Source organism: Fukomys damarensis, unplaced genomic scaffold (genome assembly GCF_012274545.1).
Source record: "Fukomys damarensis isolate Sample0158 unplaced genomic scaffold, DMR_v1.0_HiC HiC_scaffold_27, whole genome shotgun sequence".
NCBI classification, from domain to species: domain Eukaryota; kingdom Metazoa; phylum Chordata; class Mammalia; order Rodentia; family Bathyergidae; genus Fukomys; species Fukomys damarensis.
In genome coordinates, this window is record NW_022900939.1 from 8,164,080 (window position 1) to 8,191,623 (window position 27,544).

Here is a 27,544-nt window from a genome sequence, read left to right on the forward strand (position 1 = left end):
CAGCTGACTTGTCAACAGTGATAGATTTTGGGAGGTGAAAATAATCCCTAAAATTTTGAAAGAGGTTTTTACATTTCACCCAAATGCAAGATATCACTCCTTTAAATTAGATTCCTTATGAGCTAGAAAGAACCTCAGGATCAATCTACAACATCTTCATTTTCTAAAGAAAACTATGGAAAGAGTGGTTGTCCTGCAGTTTGATAAATCCAGCCTTTTGTAGTTATGCCTGAAGCAGCCCTTTTCTGTGAGACCCCGTGGGCTAAATGTTCTCAATAATTTGAAAAATTTTAGGAGCATAACAACAGCTGATTTCAGAATGGATTGAAAGATTCTAGATATTAGCTTGGAATATCTTCATCTACAAATGTCCTGGGTGGGAATCAGTGCTGAGATTCATACTCTTCTTAGAATTCCTGAAGTTTTTAGAGGTCATTACCTGAAATTCTTGGAGCAGGGTGCTGGGATGCATTCTTAGCAAAATCCCCAAATTAAATACAATTAGACTGCTGAAGAGAGACCATTCTCATGGCGTTCCAAATTAATACAGGGCTCCCCCTACTGGTGTTGCATCACATGCCAGAGGTGAATCCAGGTATGTGTAGAAAGAAAAACATTTCTGTGCTTTTCATTCATCTGTCCAATTATCTAACACTCATCTTCTCCATGGACAGGGACTAATACTAGACACCTCTGGGTAAGTAACATACAATGAATACACAGTGGTACAAAAGAAAAAATTACCTTTTCAAAGCCTGCAAAGGGCCTCATACTCATTCGTAAGAAAGGAAGATGGTCTGAATGTTTGTGTCCCCCTGGAATTTGCACATGAAAACCTAAGCCCCAGTGTGGTGGTGTTAAGATGGGATCTCCATTCCCGGGACCAGGATTACTGCTGTTCCAGAAGAAGCAGGATGGAGCTTGTTTGCCCTTCACACTGTGTGAAAACAGAGCAAGAAGGCACCATCCACAGGGAACATGGCCCTCAGCAGACAGTGAATCTACTGGCACCTTGATCTTGATTCCCCAGCCTCCAGTACACAAGAAATTAATTTCAGTTCTTTATAAGCTACTTCGGCTAAGGTACTTTTTGTTATAGCAGCTCAAATAGACTAAGACAGAAGGGATTGATTAGACAAAGCCATTCTAATCCCTCATTGCACTAGTCAGTCTTTTAGTTTGAGTAGACTGAACACTGAAGAGTCACCTGGAACAGAGAAATGCCACCGCAAATGCCTAGGGAGGCCAGGTTGATGCAGGTGAGCGAGGTAAGTGACTCAGTGGGGACTGGTGGGGGAGGGAAGTGATTTGGAGAGGGAAGCCTAGCTTCTCCCTCTAGTCACTTGTGGCCACGCAGCAACTGAGGTCTGTTATCCGATTTTCAGATTTTCACCAAGAGAAACTAGAAATCTGGGTATGAAATTTTCTGATTTTGATAGTGGAGCCAACCAAAACATGGGATAGGTCATAGCCAGCCCAAAGATCACTGGTTTATTATCTCTCACCTAGAATTAGACAGGGAACTAACTTTCTGTGCCTTCTACCCTGGCGGGAACAAAGATTAGGAAATTCTCATAATTTACTTGAAGAGAAATAACCATTTGATTCAAGTTCAACCTTCTAGGACCAAATACAATCAGTGTGATTTTATACCCAAAGAATGAGACCTGGAATTTTCAGTTTTAAAGTTAACTTTTTTTTTTTTTCCCCCTGTACCAGGAACTGAACCCAAGGACTCACGCGTGCAGGCAAGTACTCTCTCACTGAAGATTTTTCAGTTTTAAAATTCATGTACTTATTTTTAAAATATCTGTATGGCAAGGAACAAACAGCACGAGGTATCAATCCTATGGTGCTTTCGATCCGTGGAGAGGCTCTGCACTAAAACAGATGCTGAACGAAGGGAAGACATGTGGTTGTGTGATGGAACCATGAGACCTGAGAACTGATCTGGTTTGGAGGGGTCAGGAAGGTTCCCTACCCACCTCCACATCCAGTCCTACTAAGACATGGTCTCAAGTCTGAGCTCTGGCTGAATATTTGATTAAGGAGAAACCAAAGCATTATCTTTTGCTTGAGAGTCCTCTTCTCCATCCCTCAATAAAGCAAATAACAAAATTCAATGGTATTTCACTCTTAGCAGAGGTTGTTCATACAATTTATGTTAGGCCACAGCCCTACCATTTCCTTCTTTGCTCTAAGAAAGGTAATGAAGGAGGTTAGAACACTTTTCTGCATGTCAGAATGGTAGCCTGGAATTCCCTAAGGGTTTAGCTCCTTAGGGTCACTCCCTAGACGCCACATTACTGACCAAGCCCAACGTCCACTTCAGGGTTGGGGGTCATGGGGAGAAATGCTCTTCTCACCATTGGTGAGTTAAAGGAACCAAAGAACAGTAAAGCCTGGAGAAGGAAGGAAGGCAACCTCAACTAAAACAAATGACCTTAGATCAGAAACAGTACAAACAAGATGTGGTTTGTTGTTTTTTGGTTTTTTTTTTTTTTGGTACTGGGGATCGAACTCGGGTCCTTGAGCTTGCAAGGCAGGCCACCAAACTGCTCAGCTAAATCCCCAGACCCAACAAGATGTGTTTTGATGTTGAATCAATATGGGACTCATCACACAATGTTTGAAATTAGACCTATGTTTGCCCACTTGGGAGCTGTGGTACTTCACCCATTTTCCATGATTTTCCTAACTAATCAACAGCAGTTCAGCCATTTCACTTGCAAACTCTCTCAATCTTCTGGATGGAAATCCCTCTAGGTGAAAAACTGGAACTATTTTAGAAGAGTGTGGTTCCATATCCTGAGGTTAATTGTCTCTAGACCCTTCTAGAATGAAGGTCATCATTTTTGATAAGAAATAAGATTTGCCTTAGATTTTAGTCACAGAGCACCTGAAATTGTAAGAGGAAAGGTCTATGTGGTAGGACTCTTGTCATACCGGTTACCTATACATAATCTCTACACTACATAACTGCTCATAGGAAACAGGAACAAGACTAAATTTCTCCCTAAAGGATTTAAAAGCAGAACTGGAAAAGCAGGCATTGAGGCCTCTAAGCATCTCTGGAGAAGGGAAAGGCCACTTCGGTAAGCCACAGAGAGGGAAGGAATAAACAGAAATGATTGGGGAATATTATAAAATGAAACAATCAGAGCTAAGTAGCTGGGGAGAGCTGTTTACAATTAGACATTAGGGGTCTAGAGGCAAAATTATTCGGGTTAATATCTCTTTCCCAATACCCTCCTGGACCACATCACCCTCACTTTAGTGGTAACCTGCGGTTCCTCTCATCTGAGGATAATCTACTTTTATCACTCTTCGGTGGGGATGTGGAACTTGTCCGGGTTTTATAATCGTCTGACCTCCCCAACGAGGACAGGGCATGCAGAGCTGCGGGAACGCAGAGCCAGTTCACCCAGGGCTCAGAGGTAATTGCACGCCACGCCACAAGACACTGGGGCCCTGCCCTGCAAACATCTCAAACAAGGGCATGAGCGCCAAGCCACAGGGCAAGCTGATTTGCCAGGCTCTCTTGATAACACTCCTCCTGCCCGGTGTGGTCTGCTGAGGAGACAAAAGCTGGGCCGACCTTAATGGTAGGAAGAGTCTCATGAGCTTTACTGGGTAAATTTAGTGTGATTTTAGGCTAGAGACACCCATGCCCTACTTCCCCTGATGTTCAGCCACCATGCAACTGTTCAAATTCTATAGCCAGGCCCATCTTCACTTCTGTTAAATTACCCCAAATGCCCACTGCTACTGAAAGTGTGGCTCTGACCCTGGGAACACAGCACAGTCAGCTAAGCAAGTGCAATTCCTCATGCTCTCCTCTCCAGGGCAAATCATGGTATCGTGAGAGACCACTAACCGAGACCATCACACAGAAAACTTCAACAGGTGAATGTCTCTGCTCTCAGAATCTCTGATGAGATAAATACACATAGCATAAAATATGCACTGCCATCCACTCGGCCATGAGAGCTCACTCTATATCAGAGCACAACTTCCCTCTGCTTTACAACTTCCTGTGGCTCCTTGTGCTATTGAGCACAACACTCCAGCTCCTGCACATCCCGGCCACCCTCACTGCGCCCAGGCACAGGGCAGATGTGCACAGATTGTAGTCAACTGTGCCCCTCCACAGAGGCGATGCTACACTGATCTGACCCACAGTCCACACTGTGACCCCCCGATGGCAGGAATTCCATGAACCAACAGCCTTAAATTGTTTCTCCTTCAAAAGTATGTATTGCACAGGTATAGGAAAATCCAGATTCACACTAAAGGTAAGAATGATCATTTGATTTAATAAGTATTTTAAATAGTAAACTCTCGGGCCAGGGATTTAACTCAGTGGTTCCACCGCCTGCTTCGCAACCTCAAGGTCCCGAGTTTGACCCCCGGTACCAAAAAAAAAAAAGTAGACTCTCCTGGGGCTTTTTGAATGGGAGTTGTTTGCAAATAAAAGCTTCCATACAAAAATCTTAAGCAGATATCCACTCCGTCTGCTGGTGTCGCTTCCCATCAGCTTAGTCCCAAGTGTTTAAGAAATTACCACTTGCCTCTGCTAATTCATCTGAAGTGTGAACAAGTAATTGTGACAATGTGAGAGGGGAAGGGGAAGAGGAGCAATGTAGTGGGGAGACACACTTGGCGGTGTAACAGGGTGTCGGGAATGGGCTCCTTTCTCATCTCATCATTCTTACGGTGCCCCTGGATCTGTGCCACTTTAGCCACAACGTCCCACTGCATGTTTGGCCTTTAGGCAAGGACAGGAGGGCATCGCTGCCGCACGTGCCCATCTGTGCTCAGAAGCTGTGTGAAGGACACAGGCTGCCACCGCGGAGCCTCTTTGGTATTCTGAAGAGAGCCAGGAAAAATGTCTAATCCGAGAGACAGAAGAGGCCGGGGTTTTATCCTATAAGACCATGCAAAGGAGGAGGACAGACAAGCAGGAGGTTAGAAGAGAAAAAAAATTAGTGGATCTAGTTAAAACTATCAGGAGACAAATCTGCAGCTCTTCACAATTCTATAGACTAAAACTTAAACACTTGAACACACTTCTCATTAACTCAGCACAATATATCATGAAACACGTGTACATTGTTTCAACGCTCATTATTTTCAAACACTTGGCCAAAGGTACAGAAAAGATAGATCAAAATAACAGTACACATCAGTCATTTAAAAAAGGAAAACCACAAAATATAGAAATTATAGACTAGGGGTGATTCATTTTGATCAAAAAACTTTGCTTCTGAAAAAAAAATCATATACTGCACATATTTACAAGTCACTATCAGGTCTGAGTTTAACAATAACAGTAATACTTTTAGAGTTCTTATTATGATCTAGTCTTATTCTAAGAGGTTTATACATATTTCCTTGTTTAATTTTCACAATAATTCTGTGGGGTGAAAAGAATTATCATTCTTAATCTACAGCCAAAAAATTGAAGCAGAGGTTAAGTAATTTGCCCAAGGTACAATATAACAAGCAAACAGCAGTTATTTAATTATCTTGAAACCTCACACAGATGATTAAAGAACGGTTACATAATCTAAATCAGCTAAGGAAAATGCTTTTAAAACTTCACAGACAGGTTCTTATTCACCACATCTGAAAAGCACAATTCTGTGCACGAAGGTCCACTGCTCCAAGTCTACTCGTAACCCCACCTGTTACTCATTTCTCTTTACCTAAACTGAATCGAGAGGGGGTGGGAGGGAGAGACTGGAGGAAGAGGAGGAACAGCTTGGTTAACAACAAATGAAAAGGCGCAGTGGGATGGACTAACCATTCATCATTTTAAATATTTCATATGAAGTACCTTTAAGCAGCAAGCTACCAAATATCCTTTGTCTTTAAAAAACGGAATTAACACTTACAAACAACACAAGCAGAACCGGGGGTTTGCCTCAGTGGTTCCGCCGCCTCCGTCAAACAACATACATGTTACACAGCAACAGGTAGAGCCATACACTGAAGCTGGGCAAGGCATAACATTACTGGGTTCTTGGACTTACCTATGTAAAGGGTTATGCTTTCTTTCAGGACATGAAGACACAAGGAAAACTGTTCTTTAAACATTCACAGTAAAAATTAATAATTCCTCCTTATACTCATCTGATAAATTTGAAGAGATGCATTAAATATATATCTACACTTGATCTTAGCCAAAAGGCCAAGAAGCAATGAATATTTTATCTACACTTGTTATTGAAACTATATTTGGTTTTCGATGAGAGCACTCAAAGTTGAAGTACAGTGGTACCTCAGTTAATGAAGTCATGTATCTGACACTGCCCATGGGAATTTTGCTTTGGGCAGTATTTTTCATTAGTCTGGTATACTTGTATGTAGTGACTGTTAAAAATAAGGGGGAAAAGGTGCTAAGGTGTTCATGTTTTGATAGCACTGTTCCTGCTAGCTATTAGCTGGGCTTACTGGTTGTGACATGGCTATAACACATGCTTAACTACTAGGCTGGTTATTATGTATGGCTAATAAAAATCACTCTCACAACTTTATAGTCACATATCCCCCATACAAAAGTATACCACAACATTTAATTTATCTTTTGAGTGGGTTACAAGGGAGAGAAGAAAAACACAACTTACCTGTGACGAAGAGCAAGTGTATGAAACAAATCCTTGGCCTACGTTAGTTTTTGTATTGCCAGTGCCTACCACAGTGCTTGTGTGTCAAAGACACTTAGTAACTGCTAGGCTCTTAGCAAAATAATAGACCTACTCTATTTGATGGTCTGTTCTTTCTCCTTCTTGAAGACTTAACAGATCACTTTCATCTGGAATATACGCTTAGTCTAAACAAGAGCTGACTGAAGTGAATGAATCAAAAAGAGGATGACATGCTTATAATGAAGTTGCTTACCTTACAAACAGAAAGAACATTAACATTTAGCAGTCTCTTGATCATCTGCAAAAAAAAAAAAAAGATAATTTGATATAGATTTATCATAGAAATAATTTTCATATTTGATATGTGCTTAGGTAATTTGGTGATGCACTGGAAGTTTCCCCAGATATTACAGAGACCTTGAAAAACAAGTGAGGTGGGGAAAAGAGGCAGATTTTATTTTACTTTCGTTATTATAGTATTTTTCTGGCACAAGCAGCAATTTATGCTAATAAGCAAAATCTAAGGTAAATGTACAAAAAAAATTTGGAAATGAAAGACACATCTAAAATAAATAGAACACTTTGCAATTTCCCTTCTGCTAATATGGAAAGTAGAAATAAATGGATCTAAAATTTTCAACAGTTTTTAAAAAAATTACATAGTGTCTCAATGATGTGCTTTCCTAGTTTCATAAAAGGATTATAGATGTATCGGAGAGATGGCTTTCATTTTGGTAGAGCTGGTTCATCTAAATCAACCATCCTGCTAATATATTTACGATTTTTAAACTGGTTTAAGAGCTGGTTTATCTAAGTCAACCATCCTGCTAATATATTTACGATTTTTAAATTGGTGTAAAATCGTAATAAAATAGAACTGTTTTGATATAATAAAACTGATCATAAAACTAGAGCTAGTATTGATCCTGGCACTGTATATGAGTTGTAAATATTTTCTCACTCAAGGCTTATAGCATTCCTATGAAGTTGCCTGACTTACGGGGTGAGGACAGACAGACTAAGCATGGTTAGCTTCACCTCAAGAACCAAGGTGTGAGGCTCAGGCAGCTGGGCTCTGGTGCTCACAGTCTGCATCGCTGCATCAAATCATCTCACTAATACCCGAACGCATTTCTTTTGTTGCCATAAGAGACAACGAAAAACTCACATTGTCCAAATCAGGAATGTCCAAAAAGTATTCGGGATATTCATGGGACATTCCCACGTTGTTCACTGAAATAAGAGAAGATCATTAGCCAACTAACATAGATTTTTAAAAGACTCTTTGAAATAATGTGATTAAAACTCTCAAGCCAAAAAATGATACATACAATTAGATAAAATACAGTTCATGCCTGGAGTGACCTTTCCTAAACTTTTCTAACTCAAATCTGTCCATTCGTAAAACCCAGTTAAATGTCTCTTCCTTCATTAGGCCTTTCTGTGTACACTTATCATCCCTCACTGTCAAAAGGGCTTCTATTCACCTCCTACTTTCCATACCTATTCTCCCTCTGGATGCAGTTACTTGTCAATATTGCTGAAGTCTTCTCTGCAACTTAAATTTTCAGTGTAGTAGACAGAGCAGAGAGAGATATAGCGCTAGGTCAGTCACTTGTGGCAGTGAGTTTCCAGAGCTTACTTGCAAAATTCAGTCAGTTTGAACAAGTCTGAACATTCAGTGTTTTGAACAAGACCAAGAGAAACATGTAAGCAAAGGATATTAGCAAAGCAAAGCAAACTATTTAATTAGGGTTCATGCACATCCAAATAGGAATAGCATCTAAATATAATAACAGAAGGTCCAAATTAATTTTTATTTTCTCCAAAAGGCTCTCCCTCCACCAAGGGTCCCAAGAATAAATTCTCTAACAAAGTATGTTAACAAATTAAACCCAAACTAGTTGAAGGAAAGGCTTCATATTCACTTGACTCTGCTTAAACCAGTATGGAATTATAAAGGATCATTAAAGGTTACATTTGAGAGAAACCAAAATAGCTACTAAAATGCTATACATAAAATAATTCTTCACAAAGTCAGTTTATGATAATTTTTGAGGAAAAGTTTTGTCAAACTGTAGCTCCTTTACGACTAAAAACTAATTTCATCACGTACAACAAGTTCTATCTCCTTCACTCTCCCATATCTAAAAAACCATTTTATCCTTAGGTTTCTTTCTAACCCACGGAAGTATTCATGCTATCTTTCAAAATGCTAGTGGAAATTAAATAATAAAATTACACAAATCTTTTAAAATCCAGACTGGGTGGGTGGGTGAGTGTTTTGATTTCAAATCTAGGACCCTTTCATGTGCTACAAATACAACACTGGGCGAAGGAAGCCCAGGAATAATTGAGTAAGCAGGGAGGTACTGCTCTGGGTAAGGCCGAATTAACAATGGACAGTCCTCAGGTCTGTCTCTGCTCTAAATGAGCATGGGAAAGCAATCAAGCTATCTATTCGAACAGTGAAAGTGAGAATATTTAACACAGGTCTATAAGAAAACATGTTCAAACTAAAAAGTAAACAGTATCATGTAGAAGGAGCACACTTTTGCTAACGCAACTATATATCATTTTTTAAAAAATTTTTTTCAAACAAGAGTAGACCACTCAGAGCATCAAATCCAATTTCATAAGGGGAAATACATTCCATGGTGGTCACAGTGACAATTTATCTTATGCTTAGTATCAAGATTCCTAAACCTCCTCTTTCTTGGTTAGTGGCAGTTACCTTGTGTAATGTCTGCTACTCATCTTCCCACAGTAAGCTATTACTTCAGAGTCCTAGTACTTACAGAGTATAAAGAGACAATAGTTGTTCTTTTGGCACTCAGAAATGATGCTTCAAAATACGATGCCTTGGTATGTATGCTCTTTTAAATTAAAGGCATACAGGGGTTGGCAGGCTCTGGGTGAGGGTTTTCTATGGAGCTCTCTTATCTACTAAAGACTGGGTCCACCAAAGAGGAACACAATTAATTGCCTTCATGAAATTTCGTTTAACCAGGGAGGATTAAAACTCTGATCACAGAGGAGACTGAAAATCAAACATCACACTTAGAACCCAGAGAAACTGTGCCAGCCCACTGACTGTTCTGAGCCTTTTCATTTTCCCTAAAAATATTTCCCTACCCTCAGAACTGCCTATATCCCCCTTCTCCCTTCCCTACAAAGCTTCAACCATCTGGCTCTTTAAATTTCCTATTTTGTGTGGCTCCGGTGCACATGTACACGGTAATAAATTTGTATGCCTTTTCTGCTGTTGATCTGTTACTGTCAGCTTATTTTAGCACACTCAAATCTCAAGCCTTCAGAGGAAAAGTTTGAACCTCCTTACGTGCTCAAATAGTTATTTCCAGAAAGAGCAGAACAGTGGAAATCTTGGAAAGGGCAGACTCATTGCAATTATATTTTGAGACATTAGGTGGCAGCAATAACCAAACAGCAGTCAGCTCTCAGGCAAAAAGCCTAAGAAGAAAACAGGCTTTGGGTAGGAGCAAAAGATGGAAATATTCCCATTATAATTTAATCTCATAAAGAATGGGTGCAGGAAATGCCATCTCTATATTAAGAGATTAAGAGATTCTTTACAGAACTCATAAAACCAAGCTACTTTGCAAATTGTGACATTATTCAGTTGAAAATCGCTTCTACATGGTAGCATCTTAAATGAGCATTACATATTACAGTATTAGTGAATTTTCTTCAGTTTTTCAAGGGAGGCAACTGAGGTAGGTTTCATTTTTTTCAGTGACCTGAAAAACCCTTTTGCTTGTCTAATGCATTGTGTCTTTCAGAAAACAAAGAAGTTTCTCACTCAAGTGCTCTATGACTAGGAAGAGCCCCCCAAAAGAGACAAGGCAGATAGGAAAGAAAGGTGAAGACAGGCCAAGACCCAGTTCAAGAGAAGTGGAAAGAGAAGCTGAGGGCAGGCTGAGAAGTGACTCCCAGGATGGATGCTGGCAGGGGACACGGTAGGAGCTGTGCTTAACCAGCTTCTGCGGCCCCCCTCAGAACGTCGGGAAACACTGTCAACGTGTTGCCCAAACTCCACAACAATTTTACATGTTATATAAAGATTCTAAATTGTATCATACCACTTCTAAACAATCCTTCCCATATCTCATACTTCAAAGAAAAGAACATTTGCAAGAGGTTTGTGTTGTTGTTCCTAAATTCACTTGTTGCTGAGTTCACTAGACCTGGAATCCTTTATCAGACCGAGCTGCCACTGAGACCTGATGATTTCATTACCAAGAGAGAGTCTGGTGTCTGGGGTAGGTGAAAGGGAGGAGCAAACAACAACAAATTACTAGAAAATAATCTACCCCCGTGAGTAATCCCACGCAGACCATAGTCCATAGGCTTCTTTTCCTTTAGATTAATTGGAAACACAAGAAATAGATGTGGTTTAAAAATACTGTCTAATGGTTGAGCTTCCAAATTCAAGTCAAATAATGCAGAACATTCTATTTATGATATCCGAGCAGAAAATGGGGAGTTTACATTTTGGTTATATTTGTCGTTACATACACTTGGTCCAGTGCCAACACCGAGGGTAGGTCATTAATAAAAACTGCTTCCAAAGTGCTGTCACTTCATTGTATTTGAAATAAACTGACTTTTAAAAATGCAGGCCTCAATAATAGTGACTATATCAAGGGTGAGTCACTTCTGTCTTTTTTTTTTTTTTTAATCTTCATAAAAGGGGCCAGGGATGGAGCTCACTGGTAGAGCTGCACTTGCCTACTGCGGGTGAGGCTCTCGGTTTGATCCCCAGCATGGAGGGGGCCAGGGATGTAAAAGGCCATAGGTCTCAAAGTGCAATAGATCCAAAGTTCAGTTCTAGCTCCTGCTAAGAGGCAAGTGGGCCTCAGTTTCCTTATTGTTCTTCGATGTGAAATAGGGATGATACTTTAAGTTGATTCCTAGGTGTGATTATGAGATAACATGCATACAATCTTTGGCCTAATTTCTGGGACACATTAATACATAGCTCACGAGCAGTTATCATTATGTGATCATTGATTCAACAAGAATTTATTGACCTCCTACTTGGTGCCTGAGACAAAGTATCCTCCTCTTCGGGTTGTATATGATCAGCATCCAAGTAGGCAGATCCTTCTGGAAGACAGCTCTGGGCAGCAGTTAACCAGAATAGCTGTTTGTGCTGATGACATTTATTCCCAACTCCTCCTCAAGCCTCTGTACTGTATTCTCGTAGATCTAGTCCCACAGTCTATAGACAGTGCGGGGTGATGCAAAGAAATCCCTGCTTTGCCTTCTTTAGCATATTGCTGTTGCTAGCACATGTTCATACACTGACAGATGATATTTGGAACACCATGTAAAACATTTTGCAAACTTTACAGTTTTCATATACTTGCGAGTAGCAATTTCCAAATAAAAGAGAGTTTACAAGGCTTTCAATTTGCAGTGCCTTTAATCAGAAATTGAAAAATTAAGATTGAGCCAGAAGCAACACGACAGAACATTTCCCTTTCACTGTTTAAATTTAAATTGCTATGTGATCTTCATTACAGAATTAAGAGAGGATCTGCCATAGATAAAACTGGAAGAAGGAATGAGGAAAGGAGAATGACACAAGGTTGGAAGTTAACGTCAGCTAATGGGAGGAACATTTATCAATTGCGTGACTTACAGTTCTATTTACATTTCTGAAATCACAGAGGTAATTACCCAGTTTCAAGTTAAAGGTTCTGCTTTAATTAATGCCATTAGTGGTTTTTGAGTAAAAGAAAATAAATTTAAATTCTAAAAGTCTTAACGCTCACTTTAGAAATCCAATCTCAGTCAATACATCTAATGGAACTACAAGTCACTATACTTAAGTCAGATAATGTTCTTGATGAGTCTCCATGTGTGTCTGTGTCTAAATCCACATATCTATTCCGTTTACCATAACTGGCCATACACAGCTTCACTCAACACAAAGAAGACTCCCTTCTAGCACGGGAGGAAATTCGTACCCAGAGACCTACCTAAATCTCCACTTGGGTTTCTCACACACTCTCAAGATTACTATAACCCAAAGTAAAATCACCATTCCACACTTCAGAATTTGCTGTGGATCCAGAGCTTTCTATTCTAGAGAAATGAAATTCTATCCAGTTGAAGTCAGAACCTGGAAGTTGCTAATTACTAGCTGTCTAATCCTGATGAAATTAACTTCCAGGTATGTTTCTTATTTGCAAAATGGGCATAGAAATACTAGTAACTACCTTCTAGTGTTGTCAAGGATTAAATGAGATGCATTAGCAAGGTGCCTGGTTTATTGAAGGTAATCAGTGAATGTTGAAAATAATGACAAAATAAAATTACGAATTGTTATTTTGTACTCAAGATCGTCAGAAACTGGTCCTGTTTCTGTTTCCTAAACATCTCTTTCAGTCAGTCTCTTCAATCTGTTCTTTCCATTTCACTGCCACTATCCTAATATAAAACAGCTTCTTCAGGCTGAAACAGTCTTACTGATCTCCCTTCCTCCACCCAGCAGTCAGAAGGATCTCTCTAAAATTTGAATGTTACCAACTCATGCTTAAAATTCCACAATGGCTTCCCATTGTACTTTCATTCCAACAAAGTCTGCTTAACTAAATTTAGCCCAAGGATGCTACTGTACTTTGGGTCTCTGCATAACCAATGGCAGTTCAGCTTATAAAGACGACTGTTTCATAACCAATAGGTGAGTCTCTGCCAATCACAGCAGCAGAGCCTCAGTCACACTGCCAATGGATCAGACCATGTCAAACAAGACAAACAATGGAGCAGCAAGCACTCAAGCCACTTCAGCACCTCACTTCTGTTTGCTGTCCATAAACACTGCCTACCCGCACAGCAGAGCCCAGTCCTCTCAACTTCTTTCTGTGGAGAAGGCAGCCTGTATGCAAACAAACTTTGTTAAATTTAGTTTGACTAAAGTTTTTCTTGAACAAGTCCAAACGTATTAACCTAGTTTTCCACAGCTTTCAGATCTGGCTCCGCCTCATCTTCAGGCTCCTCTCTTGCTTCTGTGCCTGCAGAAACCCTTGCTCTAGGATTACCTCCAATCAGTCCCTCGAACATGCCAAGCATACACTCTTCAGGCGTCTGCGCATGCTGTTTCTCCTACCCGGGATCCCTTCCCGCATCTCTCCTCCCAGGGTTTGCTAGCCTTTAGATTTCGACCTGCACGTTGCTTTCTGGGGGGCTGGGCAGTTGGGGACAGCTTTGTCTTTCTGACATTCTCTGACATTCTCACTGCACACAACACATTTCCAACTCCTTGTCCAATGGCTAAGTCTTCCATAAAAGCAGAAAGTGTCTATTTGGCGCACTGCCACAGTGTTAGAATTGTCCTCATTTTATGAACTTGTATATGGTTGATTAAATGAATAAATTAACAAACAGGAAAGAGTGTAGAACAGTGGTTACCAAAGGCTAGGAAAGGCAGATGGAAAGGGTGATGGAGAGGAGATGATGAACAGGCACAAGAGAGCAGTGGGACAGGAGGAAGAACTTCCAATCAAGCACAATGGGGTAACTATGGTTGACAAATTACATATTCAAAATAACTACTAGAGGATTTTCAATGTTCCTAACAAAATGAAACAGAAGTGATGGGTATACCAGTTACCCTGATCTGATCATTGTACAATGTATATTATATATTGAAGTACCACACTGTACCTCAAGAATAATTTTGGAAAATAGGAAAGGTGCTATATACTAATGTGTCTGGTTTTTGTTAAAGAGATGTTTTCTTGGAATTCCCTGGCAGCAGTGCCTATGTTATTAACTGTGGACTCTTGGATCATAGTTGACCTCTGTTAACAAGATACCTGAAGATGAATACTGGTAACCAAAAAAGACCAATTATGTGAATAGAAGGTTGGGGTTTTGAGCCAACTTAACCTTCAGATAGGGGAAGAGGGCTAGGGATTGAGTTCAACCACATGATTTGATCAATCATGCCTATATAAGAAACCTCAATAAGAAATCTGAACATTGAAGCCCGATGATGCTTCCTGGTTGGTGAACACACTGATAAGCCATGGGGGGGTGTCCTGACCCTACAGGAAGAGGGCACAGAAGAACTCCAGTGTTCAGGACCTTGTGCCCTATATGTCTCTTTATTTGGCTAAGCCTGGTTTGTAGCCTCACGACAAAGGTGAAACCATGAGCACAGCATTCTCCTGAGTTCTGTGAATGGCTCTAGTTGAATTGCTAAAGCCGGGGAGTCATGGGAATCCAGAAATTTGTAGCCAACTGGTCAGAAGTCCCAAAGACTTGCAACTGGCATCAAAAGTGAGGTGAGTCTTGCTGGAAACCCTGCCTTTGAACTTGTGCCATCTGTGCTACCTCTGGGGGGTTAGTAAGAGCATGTGACTGCAGTATTATAAAAGGAAAGTTTCAGAAGTACCCTAAATCCTTCCAAGGCATAGAAAGCAGGTCCTGGCACCGTCAGAGAAACTCACCTCCTCCCAAACCATCCTATCACGTTCTTCCAGGCCTTTCCTATGATATGGTATGATATGATATGATATGATATGATATGATATGATATGATATGATATGATATGTCTCTGCTCTTTATGGAGCCTAAGGCATTTATACCTGGCTCCAGGGAAGGAAAGGGAGAAGAGTATTTTCAAGTACATGAAATTTATCCCTCTCAACTAACCTTATTTTGTTCTTCTGCTCTTCCTCCACCTCAGTACCCCCCTGGTCACCAATATAACACTTCAGTTTTCTCTTTGAATCGAAGCTTCTCCATTTCAAAGTGACTTTTCTATGTTCCCACTAACATAACCATTTCATCAGGGAAACTGACACAGTAAGAAGTGGATAAGCAATAAACTGAATAATCTTAATAAGATGAAATGGTAAATGCCACTGACATTTTCAGGGGTATTTATATTTCAAAAGAAAACCATTTAAAACCCTCTTTCTAATTGGTAAAGTTCCTGAGGATAGTAAGAAGATAATCTATAAGCTTCTATCAGTCCAAACTCTAAAGAAGTAGGATTCTTCTACTGCTAATTTCCTTAGTCAACTGAAAGAGAGCCTCACACTTACCTAGTGAGCTAATCTCCTTTCCTTCCAAGCAACCTAGACAAGTTTTCCTTAGCACACTCCTGCTTGCTGCACCTTGGTCCCTTCTCCTAAGCCTACATCTATTCCTCTTTGATCCGTTGAGGACTGAGATATAAGGAAGCCCCTCTGGTTCCTAGCCCAATTACTCAGAAGCCATGTGGAAGCCAACCAGTCCTTACCAAGTAGCTAATTGTACTTTTGGATTTATTTTTTGGGTAAGTAAAATGTTTCATTTAAAATGCTATATGTCATCAACAGAATGAACTTGATTTACATTAGTTGGTGTTTGTTACAAAACTAATTTGTCTTATTATTCCAATTGGAATTCCCTTTAAAACATAGTAGGTACAAGGACAGCAAGGGTCACTGGCTTAGTGCCATTTAAAACATGACTGAACCATAAATCAAGGTGCAGATATATGAAAAAAAATGTTTAAATTGACTTAAATAAGTACTGCATAATGACAAGTATATGCAAACTCTTATACAGTCTAGTTCTTATTAAAATTAGAAATAATTTATTTAGGAATATGCGCAAAAGAATATATGCCTGCCTCTTTAAGTATTAGGAAAAGGGTAAACATTCTGAGGGGTAGTATAGGCTCTCCAGGTCTATAAAATCAGTAGTTGGTATAGAGGTGTGGAAATACTTTCCATAAAGTTTTATTCGTTCTATAAACAACTTCGCCTAGACCCATCCCACATCTCAGAATGTCTATAACTCAGTGTAGCTCATACCGCACAACATAAAGAGAAGGCGTTTTTAGTGATACTCATTTTAACTTTTGCACCGTAGCAAGCATGACTGTTTTTAATGATCAACACTAAATTTTAAAGGAAAGTAATTTTTGTTCATTGCTTTCATTCAAACAAAAGGGATATATGTGGATTTCAAAAATTATAAGAACCAGAAACCAGTGTATAAGAATGTGTTATCAAATTGTACATAAAACCTAGGAAGTTTGTGACTTTTCCTCTAAAGAGAGAACTTAGGAGGCAGTTGACCTTGTGGCACCCCAAATGGTAATACGGTCTTTCCTTGGAAATAAGACCTAACTGAGGGCCGAGGATGTAGCTCAAGTGGTTCCACCACCTGCCCCGCAAGCCCAAGTTCCCAAGTTTGATCCCTGGTACTGAGAGAAAAGAAAGAAAGAAAGAAAAGGGCCTCAGCTAATTGTTACCATGGTGATAGGCAGTGTCACGCACACCACACCTCACTATTCCCTCACTGCTCTGTAAGCCAGGTAAGCCAAGGTTAGGCTGATGGTGGCTGGCATTTCTGATCTCTAGTTTTCAAGGCTAACTTCTCTGGGTAGGTCTTAATTTGGGGAAACCACGGTAGCCGTCTGGTCTGGAAAAGCGAAGGCAGGAGTTTTGACTTTAGGGCATTTGCATGTAGACTTTTCATGATGACATCAAAGCACTGTTCAGAGGCATATTCACTTTCTCTAAGTCACCTAACAATTGGAGCTTTAAAATTGTTGCATATTTATGTTTACTGTTTTTCTTTAGAAATAGAATAAGTAAAAAATTGAATTTTACTACAGAAAAATGAATTAATAAATTGCCCTGTGCTTTAGGGCTCCAAGTTTTAGCAGTGTTTTTGTTCATATAGTAATTGGAAATTGGCTAAAGAAACTGCTTTAACGAACTATAAAACAAACAAAACATAAGACCTTTACCAATACTTTAGCCCTTGTATGTATAATGCTGGTGCTAAAACAGATTTATTAGATGTTACAATGGCCACATGATTTTAGGATATTCCCATAAACTGAATTTTGAAGGTGGAAAAAAAAAATGACCACGCACTGTACAATAAATTGTCAAAGTTCAAATATCTTCTTTGTCAAATTCATGCTGGCTTACTTTAATATACTCTCAAGTCATGTTGCAAAACCCTTTCCAACATGCTTGAAATAAAGAGCTCCTAAATATTTTTTCCCCTTAATTCTTAAATTCAGAAGCATCTACAGCTCTGAATCAAACATCGGATATAAGTCAGATCAAAAACATTTTTTAGTATACGTACACTCTCGTAGGAAAAAAGAAAATAAAAGAGTAAAAAGGGAAGAAGAAAAGTGAGAGAAAAGGAAGAAAGATGTGAAAAAAGTGTACCTAATCTCGTAAGTGTACCTAATCTTGTAAGACTTGTATATTTAACATGGACATAAATTGATATATTTGTCTCATAAAGACAATCTGAAATATCTTCTAGAAAGTATTTTCACTTGTAATGTCTTCCAAAATACAGACTATGAAAACAAATCAATCCAATGTGCCTGTGTAACACTCTGTTGCCTTCTCTTCCAGTTTTAAAACCATGCGCTAGTAACGTTTATCTTTACTTTTGGATCTTTTTTAAAGAAAGTTGAAAAACTTCAGTGTACACAGAAACAGAATTAACTGATCTTAACTCTGATGGGCATCTCTGCTCAATCTTTAGGTTAATATATGTAGTATTTATTTATTTGAGGTCAAACTCAGGACCTTGTGCTTGCAAGGCAGGTGGCAGCGCCACTGAGCTAAATCCCTGTCCCTGTATGTAATATTTATAGTTGGTAATATATTATCCCAGAACATTCTAGGAAACAAAGATTTTAGAGGGGAAAGGGAACACAAACGTTTCTCAAAATCTGTAAGGTTTAGTGAGGACAGTGGTTGCACAGGCAGGATGACGAAGTTTGCATTCTGCTAAGGAAACGAGAACAATAATTCTAAAACAGCTCACCATGTATATTAGTGGAGCAGGTATCCACTTAAAAGGTCATAGGAAGAAAAGAAAAAAATAAAGTCTGTTCAGCACTGCTGTCTATTCAATTATTTTTTTTACAGTGAGGCCTCTTAAAATCATGGGCAGTGTGTATGGGTTTGACCAGAAATGTAAACGGAAGACAAACAACCCTGAATGCAATATGCCGGGATGGCAACACAGGCCACCCATGACCAACGGACTCTCTTGGTTCTCCAATGATGCAAACCATAACACTGGGTGAAGAGGATCTTGGAAGCACGAGGCATGGAGGACTTCTCATCTAGGGTATATTAAAACCTAGAGTAGAGGTGTGGCTGATTTTGTAAAAAGGGGATCACAAAATTAAGGTACTGCATTTTTCCTTCTTCCAGAATAAAGAATCACACTTTCATAAAGTTGAAAAGTGTCACAGTAGTGAAGTTTCAAAGAAGCACTGTCTGTGGCGTATGACAGATCCAGGGTCACTTCTTTGGCCTTAGTAAAGTACACCTCCTGGTGACATATCATGCAAAGTCCTCCAAAGCAATCTGGACCAAAGGTGGAAGTCTCTCCTGAAGACCAAGCAAGCCTTATAGCAATCATACTGTGCTAACCAATTGTTTTCCTATTCAAAGAAGTGAGGATGTCATTTTCTCTAAATAGTGGAAGTTTTATAAGCTTGCTGAAATCTGTATTTTTTGGCTTTTGCCTGAAAGAAGACAGCAGATCCTTACCTTTTATTACACAATAGAATTAAGAATCCAACTCCTCCACCTTCAGCATTTATAGTCTCATCAAGTCATGGTGACCTTTCAGTGTAAATTCACATAATTCATGGCCGTTTTCTTTCCAATTATCTCATTGAAAACAATGTTTCTTTCACGACAAAGGGCTTTAGCATTTTCCCTTGTAATTTTGAAAATACTAATTTTCTTTATTAAGTGATAAATATAGTTTGATGCTTGACACTGTTCAAACAAACTGAGTGCATTCTGGTAAGTTAGCTTTCTTTTTAATCATCACTAGCTTAAAATTCAGCAGGAATTAATTCCCTCCTATGACTTAATATGGATTGCTAGGTCAAAAACAAGCTACCCATAGTATATCTACACAAGTGCGGTTTTATTAAGTGAGGAGGGAGGCAATTAAACGAGGTAATTTGGGCCTGAGCAGACAAAAGCAGGGAGTAAGTATGTGGAATCTGAATGGGAAATAGGAGAAAGGAAAGAAGGCAAAGGGGCTAGAAACTGAGGTGATCAAGGAAAGAAAACCTGCACATCAGCCTCTCCTCCAAAGTTCTACAGAGCTACACCCGGATTGGGATTAAAGTTGAAATATGACCCACTGATAGCATAAAATGCAGCTTTCAAGGAAAACTAAATGTAGATCCCACCTAAGCAGATAATGTATGTGAAAGTGCTACTGTACTTTCAAGGATTACATAAGCACTTGCTAGTTATTTCTATTGTTCCTTTGAAACCAACCAGAAATCAAAACCAAAGTTATGCAGGTTTCACTAAGTACTCAGTGAGAACTGTCTAAGGACAGGGACTGTAAGCAGGGTTTCACCATCACAGCACTATGCCTTTCTCTTTGCTGTGGGAGGCTGGCCCGTGAGCACGCAGGATGTTCCCGCCATCCTTAGCCTTTACCCACTGGGGGCTGTGAAATCCCCTCACCCTGCCCTGGCCAAGAAGTGACAATAACCAATGTCACCAAACACTGCCAGACATAGCCAGTTGCCCTTTGGCTGGGGACCGCTGCTTTAAAGCATAGGAGACATCTCGAAATGGTACGTATGGCTCTCTCACACAAACTGAAGACAAGAGCTGGCTAAGAGCAAAGTGGAGATGTCCACAGCAGCCACGGGCCACATGTGCCTACTCGGCCCTTCACATGTGGGGCCAGGCAGAGCTGAGATTTGCCACAAGTGTAAGACATGCGGCAGACTTGTAAGACTTAGCAGGAAAAAGAGAAGGCAAAACATTTCAATACTTCATATTGAAACACTAAAATGGCGTTCTGGATATAGCAGGCTTGAATAAAATACGTTATTAAAATTAACTTCATCTTTTTCTTTTTAAAAATGTAGCTACTAGAAAAGTTCAGATTACTTATGTGGCCTGTGTTAGAGGTCTGCTCAACAGGGCTGAACTCACACAAGGACTCATTCCTCCCTTGTGCTCTCTCCTCCAGACAGCCTTTGATGAGGAAAGGGAGCTCGAGAGCTCTGTCTTCAGTTTTCCCTTCACATTTTCTGTGTTCTCCTCGGCCGCTCTCCAGTCTTGCTCTTAGGAGACCAATCTCCCAACTGCACCTCCAGGCCAAAATGCTACTAAAGCCTACGCCTATCTACCCACCCACCAACAACCCCACTCCACTTGGACATCCTAGCAGAACCCCAACATTTTTTGTCTTCAATGCCACAATCTCAGAGTATGTATAGTTTTACCATTTATACAGAGCTAAAAACAAATATGAATAAATGTACTTCTAAAGTAAGTCATTCTCCGTAGCACAAGTATAAGGTAAATAATGACACCTTCTCTCAGTCGCCTTTCATTAGGGAGCCTCGAGCCACCCTCCTGTCTACATCAGCCTTCATTTCCCAGGACAGTGATGGTGAACCTGTGGCCCGTGTGCCACTGTGGGCTGTCTGCTCTCACTGAAACCTCTAAGGTTCGCCATCACTGCCCTAGTCCATCACTCATTTAAAACAGGGTTGAGATAAAGCACAGCAGTGTTTATACTAACTAGTAAGTTATAGCTGCTATTTTGGAAGTTTCAAAATAGCCAAGATTTTGACAAATGTTGGTAGTACTTAATGTATTCCAGATCTACACCAAGGAGGAGGAACTTGCAGAAGACTTGTGGCAATCTGTGTACTCAGAGAAGAACATGGAGACACAAAAGGCAAAAACTAGACCCATGTTTGCATCCATCATTTACTCACTGGCTCTCCCGTGAGGGGACCTGGAAATGAATGACAGGGACCAGGGAGGCGAAGGACAGCACGCCAGAGCCAGGGTGAACTGCGTGGCCAAGAACACTATGGAGACCTACCAGGTGTGACTGTTTTTTTTAAATACATAATTGTCTCATCTGGAAATTATATAAAAAACATTTTTTGATAAAAAGTTTTAATTTTAGTCTATTAGTACATACATGTAGTATGTAACATTTACATTCCTTGTGGGACATTGGTACATGTATAAAAAAATCATTTTTTATAGGATGAAAAAGGGAGGCTGAGCTTCTATGACCAAAGAAATGTTAGGAAACAAAATTTTTGTTCTCTTCATTTACGGCCCAATAAAGAAAACAAGGGGAATTACCAGGTACCTGCTATTCTACCAAATAGGATAAAAGGATTCAGTGCAGAAGTGGCTTTTCTGGACTAGATGCCGTTTCAAGAAACGACTCAAAGAACTGTGAGAAATTTATCAAAGGCCCTTTTTCCTTTGAATGTTTCCTGGTGAATCTTTTCTATAACAAAGTTCAGTGTCTCATTTTTGCTAATGTGGCATAACAAGGCAGAATAGAAGACTTAGAAAAAACAAATAGAACACTGACCCCTACTCATGCCCCTCAATCTTCATATGACTGGCCAGTCACCCATGTTGAAACCATTCATCTTCAGCTGAGGTACATCTCCTCAGAGGGACCAAATTTCGGTGTGGTGGGGAAATCTTGTGATATTAAAATTTTCATGGGGGAGGTGAGAATAGGAGGGGAAAAAATGTCCAAAAAGCTTTTTCAGGGAGACAATAATAAATAGGCTGCTGGGTGTGGTGGCACTCGCCTATAATCCCAGCGTTTGGGAGGCAGAGGCAGGAGGATCACTTCGAGTTCATGGCTAGCCTGGGCAACATAGTGAGTTCGGGGCCAGCCTGAACTACAAAGCAAGACCCTGTATCCAAAAAAACCCCCCCAAAAAACCCAAAAATAGAAATTTTTAAAAAGTAAAAGGAGATAAACAAAAGGCTGGGCATGCTTTTCCTAGCCTTCCTTTTTTCAACTACATGGCTTGGTATCAACTATCTTAAAGGGTTATTAAAACTATATCTGAATAAATACAGGAAGCATGATAACAGAAATGAAGCAGGTAGGGAAAATAACCAAAACTATACAATAGTGGGTGGGGCATTAGTTCAGTGGTGCTGTCACCTGCCTCTCAAGTGCAAGGTCCCAAGTTCAATCCCTAGTACCAAAAAAAAAATCACTATACAAATAGTAGTTAATATATACTTAACAAAAAGACTTAAACACATATAGACTAATATCACTGAATGATCAATTGTATTCATAGGACAATTTTCTTCTCACTGGTTATTTTATTCACTGAATACCTAATATCTATCCAAAGAGAAAACAAAGGCATAGTAAAAGTCAAGCAGTCACAAATGCAAGAATCTATAAATATGGCAAAAATACAAACCTAAAACACCGATTTCGAGACCTGCCAGGCCCGTCTTAATTTTATCATAAATATCTTCTGATGTAAAGTCAACAGCAATGGTCCTCGTCTCCACTTTGAATTTTTCTCCTGGGGAGGGAATAAAGTTCAAAAAATTAACACACGGCAATTAGGACTAAAGCATTAGATAACATCATCCTTTCAAACCCTCTTTTTCCCTCCCAATTTGATATGACATTTACACCAGGATAATTTTAGGCAATCATGAGACCATCTACTACACAGTCGACACAATAGTTCAGCAATTAAAAATCCCAATGTCGTCACAGGGCTAGCTTAATGTTCCTTAATCAGTTCTCCCTTTATAAATCAATAATGATAACTGCTTTTCAGACCCCGAGGAATGAAGCATGATTCATATCATGATGCTATATACTCTTCAAGTTATCACTGGCTTTGAGCTTTTAATTGCAAATTGATGTTTCGTAACTTCAGGAAGAGGTCTTTATGTAAAATAGCTTGAAGTATGACATTAAAATAAGTCCATTTTCTGAAGACAGAAAGAAATGACTGATTTTACTGTAATTCTGAAGGAGCATGGTTAATAATTAACAGTCACTACATTTAAAAGTCCACACAAAATGCACACAGCAATAAATCTATAAAGCGACTCAAGAAGGACCTCAGCACGCTTCCGTGCACAGGACTTTTAAGGTCCAAACAGAGCTGATGGAAGCAAGAACCTCAGCAATGAGACTCTGGAGAAAGAAAGCTTGTCTGAGCTAACAGAATATTGACTTCTGCTCTCACCAGTCGGACCCTTTGCAGAGCTGGTATGAGCTCTGAGGTCACCCAGGCATGGGTGACAATCTCGTTTTCACATTTATTTGCAAAACAACTCAGAGCAAGTCAAAAGTCCTCTCTGAGCCTACCAACAGGAGGTGGGGTCATGGGCGCTTGCAGCACTGGGAGACCCTGTCAGCGCTCCTCCTTTACCATCTGGCCAGGACTTCGCTCAGAGAAATGCAGTAAACTAAGAGAACTATTCTTTAGAACTTGCTGAGAAGTCAAAATAATTAATTTTAAAATCCTACTACTAAAAATAAATCTTCCACCAAAGTGAATGTCAGCTCATCACTGAGTTCTTAGGATTAATCCTCAGAGCAAGTATCCATTCTTGATCTGAAAGGATTTACATTTAAAATTAAAGAGCCGGTTCATGAAAGATGGGGTTCTCAGACTGACTCCATGAAAAGTACTGACCCTAGGTACAAATCCATGCATAAACTGGACAGAAGAAAAACTGGCCAAGAAAATCCTTACTTGGTGTTAAAGGTATGCTTACTGTCACAATATAAATGAGTCACAGCAGCTGGTCCAACTTATCTTACTACAGAATTTACCATCAGCAAGTAAAAAAACACTGACTTTATTATCATCCCACATTCACATGGAAGAAAAAAAGCCCAAGTTCAAAAGATTGAGTGCAGCCAGGGATTTTGCTCAGTGGTTCCGCCACCTGCCTCAGAAGTGCAAGGTCCAGAGTTCAATCCCCAGTACCATCAAAAGGCTGAAAGATCCCTCCTCTTTTATATAAAACCTTATTCAAAAACAAAAGAAGACAAACTTAGCAATTTATTTTGAAAAGCAAAGGAATTTTTTTTCTACACCAGCACTATGTACTAACACTTAGGAAAATCTTACCACCTCACAACCCCTGAATCATATCACTCTTTTACACCTCATGGGATTGGATGAATGCACATACATTAGTACATTATTATAGAGTCTTGTGTAGCTTTGCTACTAAAAACAACTCAATGACATTTTTCAAAAGAATGTTTAAAAATGAACCTCCATGGAAGCTTCTTTTTTTTTTTTTGGTAAGCCTTGAAGAGTTTTATTAAACATGAGAAATATAACATATTAGAGACTATGTAATGGTCTTCTGTTGTCCACCAACTGTTTTTATGACAAGCCAGATTTGGAATGACTGAAAATGATTCTTTAGTTCCAGAATTGGTATACCCTGTGGGAGATTTACAGGGGATCTTGCTATCGAGTCAGAATGTCTTCTGTGTGATCTTGATTTTTGTTCCTGAGCTAGTCTGCTTTTGAGGTGAACCTGACTATGATTTTCCTACTGACTTGGACCTTTTTTGGTGAGGATTTGGACCTTGACCGTCCTCTAGAACCAGAATTCCTTGGAGTTCTTGACCGCCATGCTGAGGTAGACCGCCCAGGTAGTGATCTGGAAAGAGATTTAGACTGCCTGTAAGAGGATCGCCTGTGCCAAGGCTCTTTAAGGCTGTCTGAATGTCTCCTGTTTCTTCCCCATGAAGAACTTCTACTTCAAGTTCTCCTTTGACTGGGGCTGCTTGATCTTCTGTGATCAGCTGGAGGACAAGGATGTCATTCTTCTGACTTCATTTGGCCTGGTGCTCAATGTCACTTGATCTTGAACATTGACCTTTACTCTTTAGGACTTGCAAGATGGACTTTATGAGACACAGAAGCAACAAAATCAAACTTGGCTTTGACTCTGGAACTCTGACTGAATGCAGGAAAGCCAAAGACTCAGAGTTGGTTTTGTCTTTTGCCTGATGAAGACATCCCCTCTTTCAGGTCTTTGTATCTGTGTCCACCCTCCCTCTTTACTTCTTGATGGTTGAACTTCAGGTGTCTTTTGTCTCCCCTGCCCGGTTTATGATTGGATTCTAACTAACAGGTTGGTTCAAGCTGCGGATGCTTGCCAGCTACTGTGGACTGCTTTAGATTTTCTGGTGGCATCTACAACATTCCTGACAAACAGGGAGGTATCGGGGGGCCCTTGTGTAGCGAGACGTGGCCACTCCCTACCTACCCTCGGGTCCCACTCGGTCTTTCGCTGCCGCCACAGCAAAATGGCTGCTGGTGCAAGTTTTTCAAGATATTAAAATTTGTGAAGTTATACCTTGATTACCCAGAATCATATTCTAGTCCAGTTAACACTACTTTCTTTCTTTCTTTTTTTTTCCTCCTCTTAACTTTTCTTCAATGCCTCTGCTGGGGGCTTCTTCTTTTCATAAACATAGTTCAGATCATTTTCCTCCCCTCCTCACACACCTCCAAATATCTCCGATGAAGAGATGAAGAGCTAGAAGCCTTTGGTAACAGTCGAACACCTCTCCGAACGCATTTCCAGCAGCTCTCTTCTCTCACTCCCCAGTTCCAGCCATGACAGCACCTCGCAGCTTTTCTAATGTGCTCCAAATGTATGCAGGGAGTTGGTGTGCACTGTTTTCTCTGGCTGGAATGCGCTTCTGCATCCCTTGGCACACTTGGGTCCTTGCACAAATGTTACCTTCTCAGAGAGGTCCTGGTTGGCCACTCTTTAAAACAATGCCACCACCCCTCCCACTCTGCCGTATCGTTTCTTTCCTAAAAAACAAGGGTGTTCTTGTTGTTTCTCGGTGTGATGGCCTGTGCTACGCCATCATGACACATGGGACGAAATGCAAACTTGTTACAAAGCCCACCCCACGCCCTGCGTTATGTCATTCCATTCGACTTACCACCTGTGACACAGAGTAGGAGCATCTTAGTCTATCTGCTCCACTAGAATTAAACTGAGCAGAGAGAGACCATGCTCTGTTTTTGTTTCTTCCTTGCTCTGTTTTGTAGTTACTGAACAATGAGACAAATAATGCAGGATTATTATCCACCCTGTTCTCACGGATGGGCTCTGAGGATTCCATGGACTGATGTGACGGGTCCCACGTTAGCCACCAAGTTATGTGATACAAAAGCAGCAGCATCTATTAAGGAACAGAATGGGGCCCAGACTGTAAGGTGAGAATCAGGATGGGTGTTCTCAGAGGCTGATGTGGGAAGTGACCAGATTCACTAGGAACTGGGAAGTCATCACAGGTGAGGCATCTTCTGTTGTCGTCAGGGACGTGAAGGACAGCCAGACAGCAGGGATGTAGTTTTGCCAAGGAGTAGAGGGCTGAAGCTGTCACAGGCAAGCACCAGCCAACTCTCCCCAAGCTCAGTTTTTATTAGATGCATGCACAATACTTCCATGAGAATAAACAGTTAGTTCCTTACAGATTATCTCTAGAAAAGCATTAGAAAATATTTTTTATGAACACCTGGCTCTAGTTATTCATATACTTTCTCAAAACAGACTGTTCCCAGAATGTTATCGGATGGTTCTCATGACCGTTTGCAGGCTTGACCTTCTGAGTTGTGGCTCCGTGTGCAGAACCACAACTGCAGTTCCTATTCCAATCCGTGTCCCACTGTAATCTTCTCCTCTACAATCCTGCCCTTCCTGTAACCTACCACGCTGCATCTGACCTTGCTAACAGACCAGGCAGGCTGAATGGACAAAAATTTCCTAACCCTAAGAATCAGTACAAGAGTGTATTAGGCACCAGGAACAGAAACAGTTGCCAACACACACGGTGTACAGTAGCCACCAACGGCAGCACACTAGTCCCGCATTCCAAGACTTTTCGTAAGACCATCAGTCTATACCACGCCGTGACAGCCCACTGCTGGGGAAGAACAAGAGGAACTGCACCCAATACTTCAGTGTGGCTCCATCTGGGCACTGCCATCCTGGCCCCACCACAAAGGAACAAGGGAATAGCACAGTCT

General features: G+C 40.4%; 1 protein-coding gene and 1 pseudogene across 1 annotated transcript in view; both read right to left on the reverse strand.

The window, feature by feature from the left end:
- Hsd17b12 (hydroxysteroid 17-beta dehydrogenase 12) overlaps positions 1-27,544 on the reverse strand; it is a 135,251-nt gene that overhangs the window by 30,520 nt on the left and 77,187 nt on the right. The window contains exons 4-6 of the mRNA XM_010612532.3: positions 22,922-23,029; positions 7,819-7,883; positions 6,904-6,948 (exon numbers count right to left, since the gene is read on the reverse strand). Coding sequence (XP_010610834.1) covers positions 6,904-6,948; positions 7,819-7,883; positions 22,922-23,029 — 218 coding nt within the window. The remainder of the gene's footprint in view (positions 1-6,903; positions 6,949-7,818; positions 7,884-22,921; positions 23,030-27,544) is intronic.
- On the reverse strand, positions 6,043-6,205 carry LOC117283570 (annotated as a pseudogene).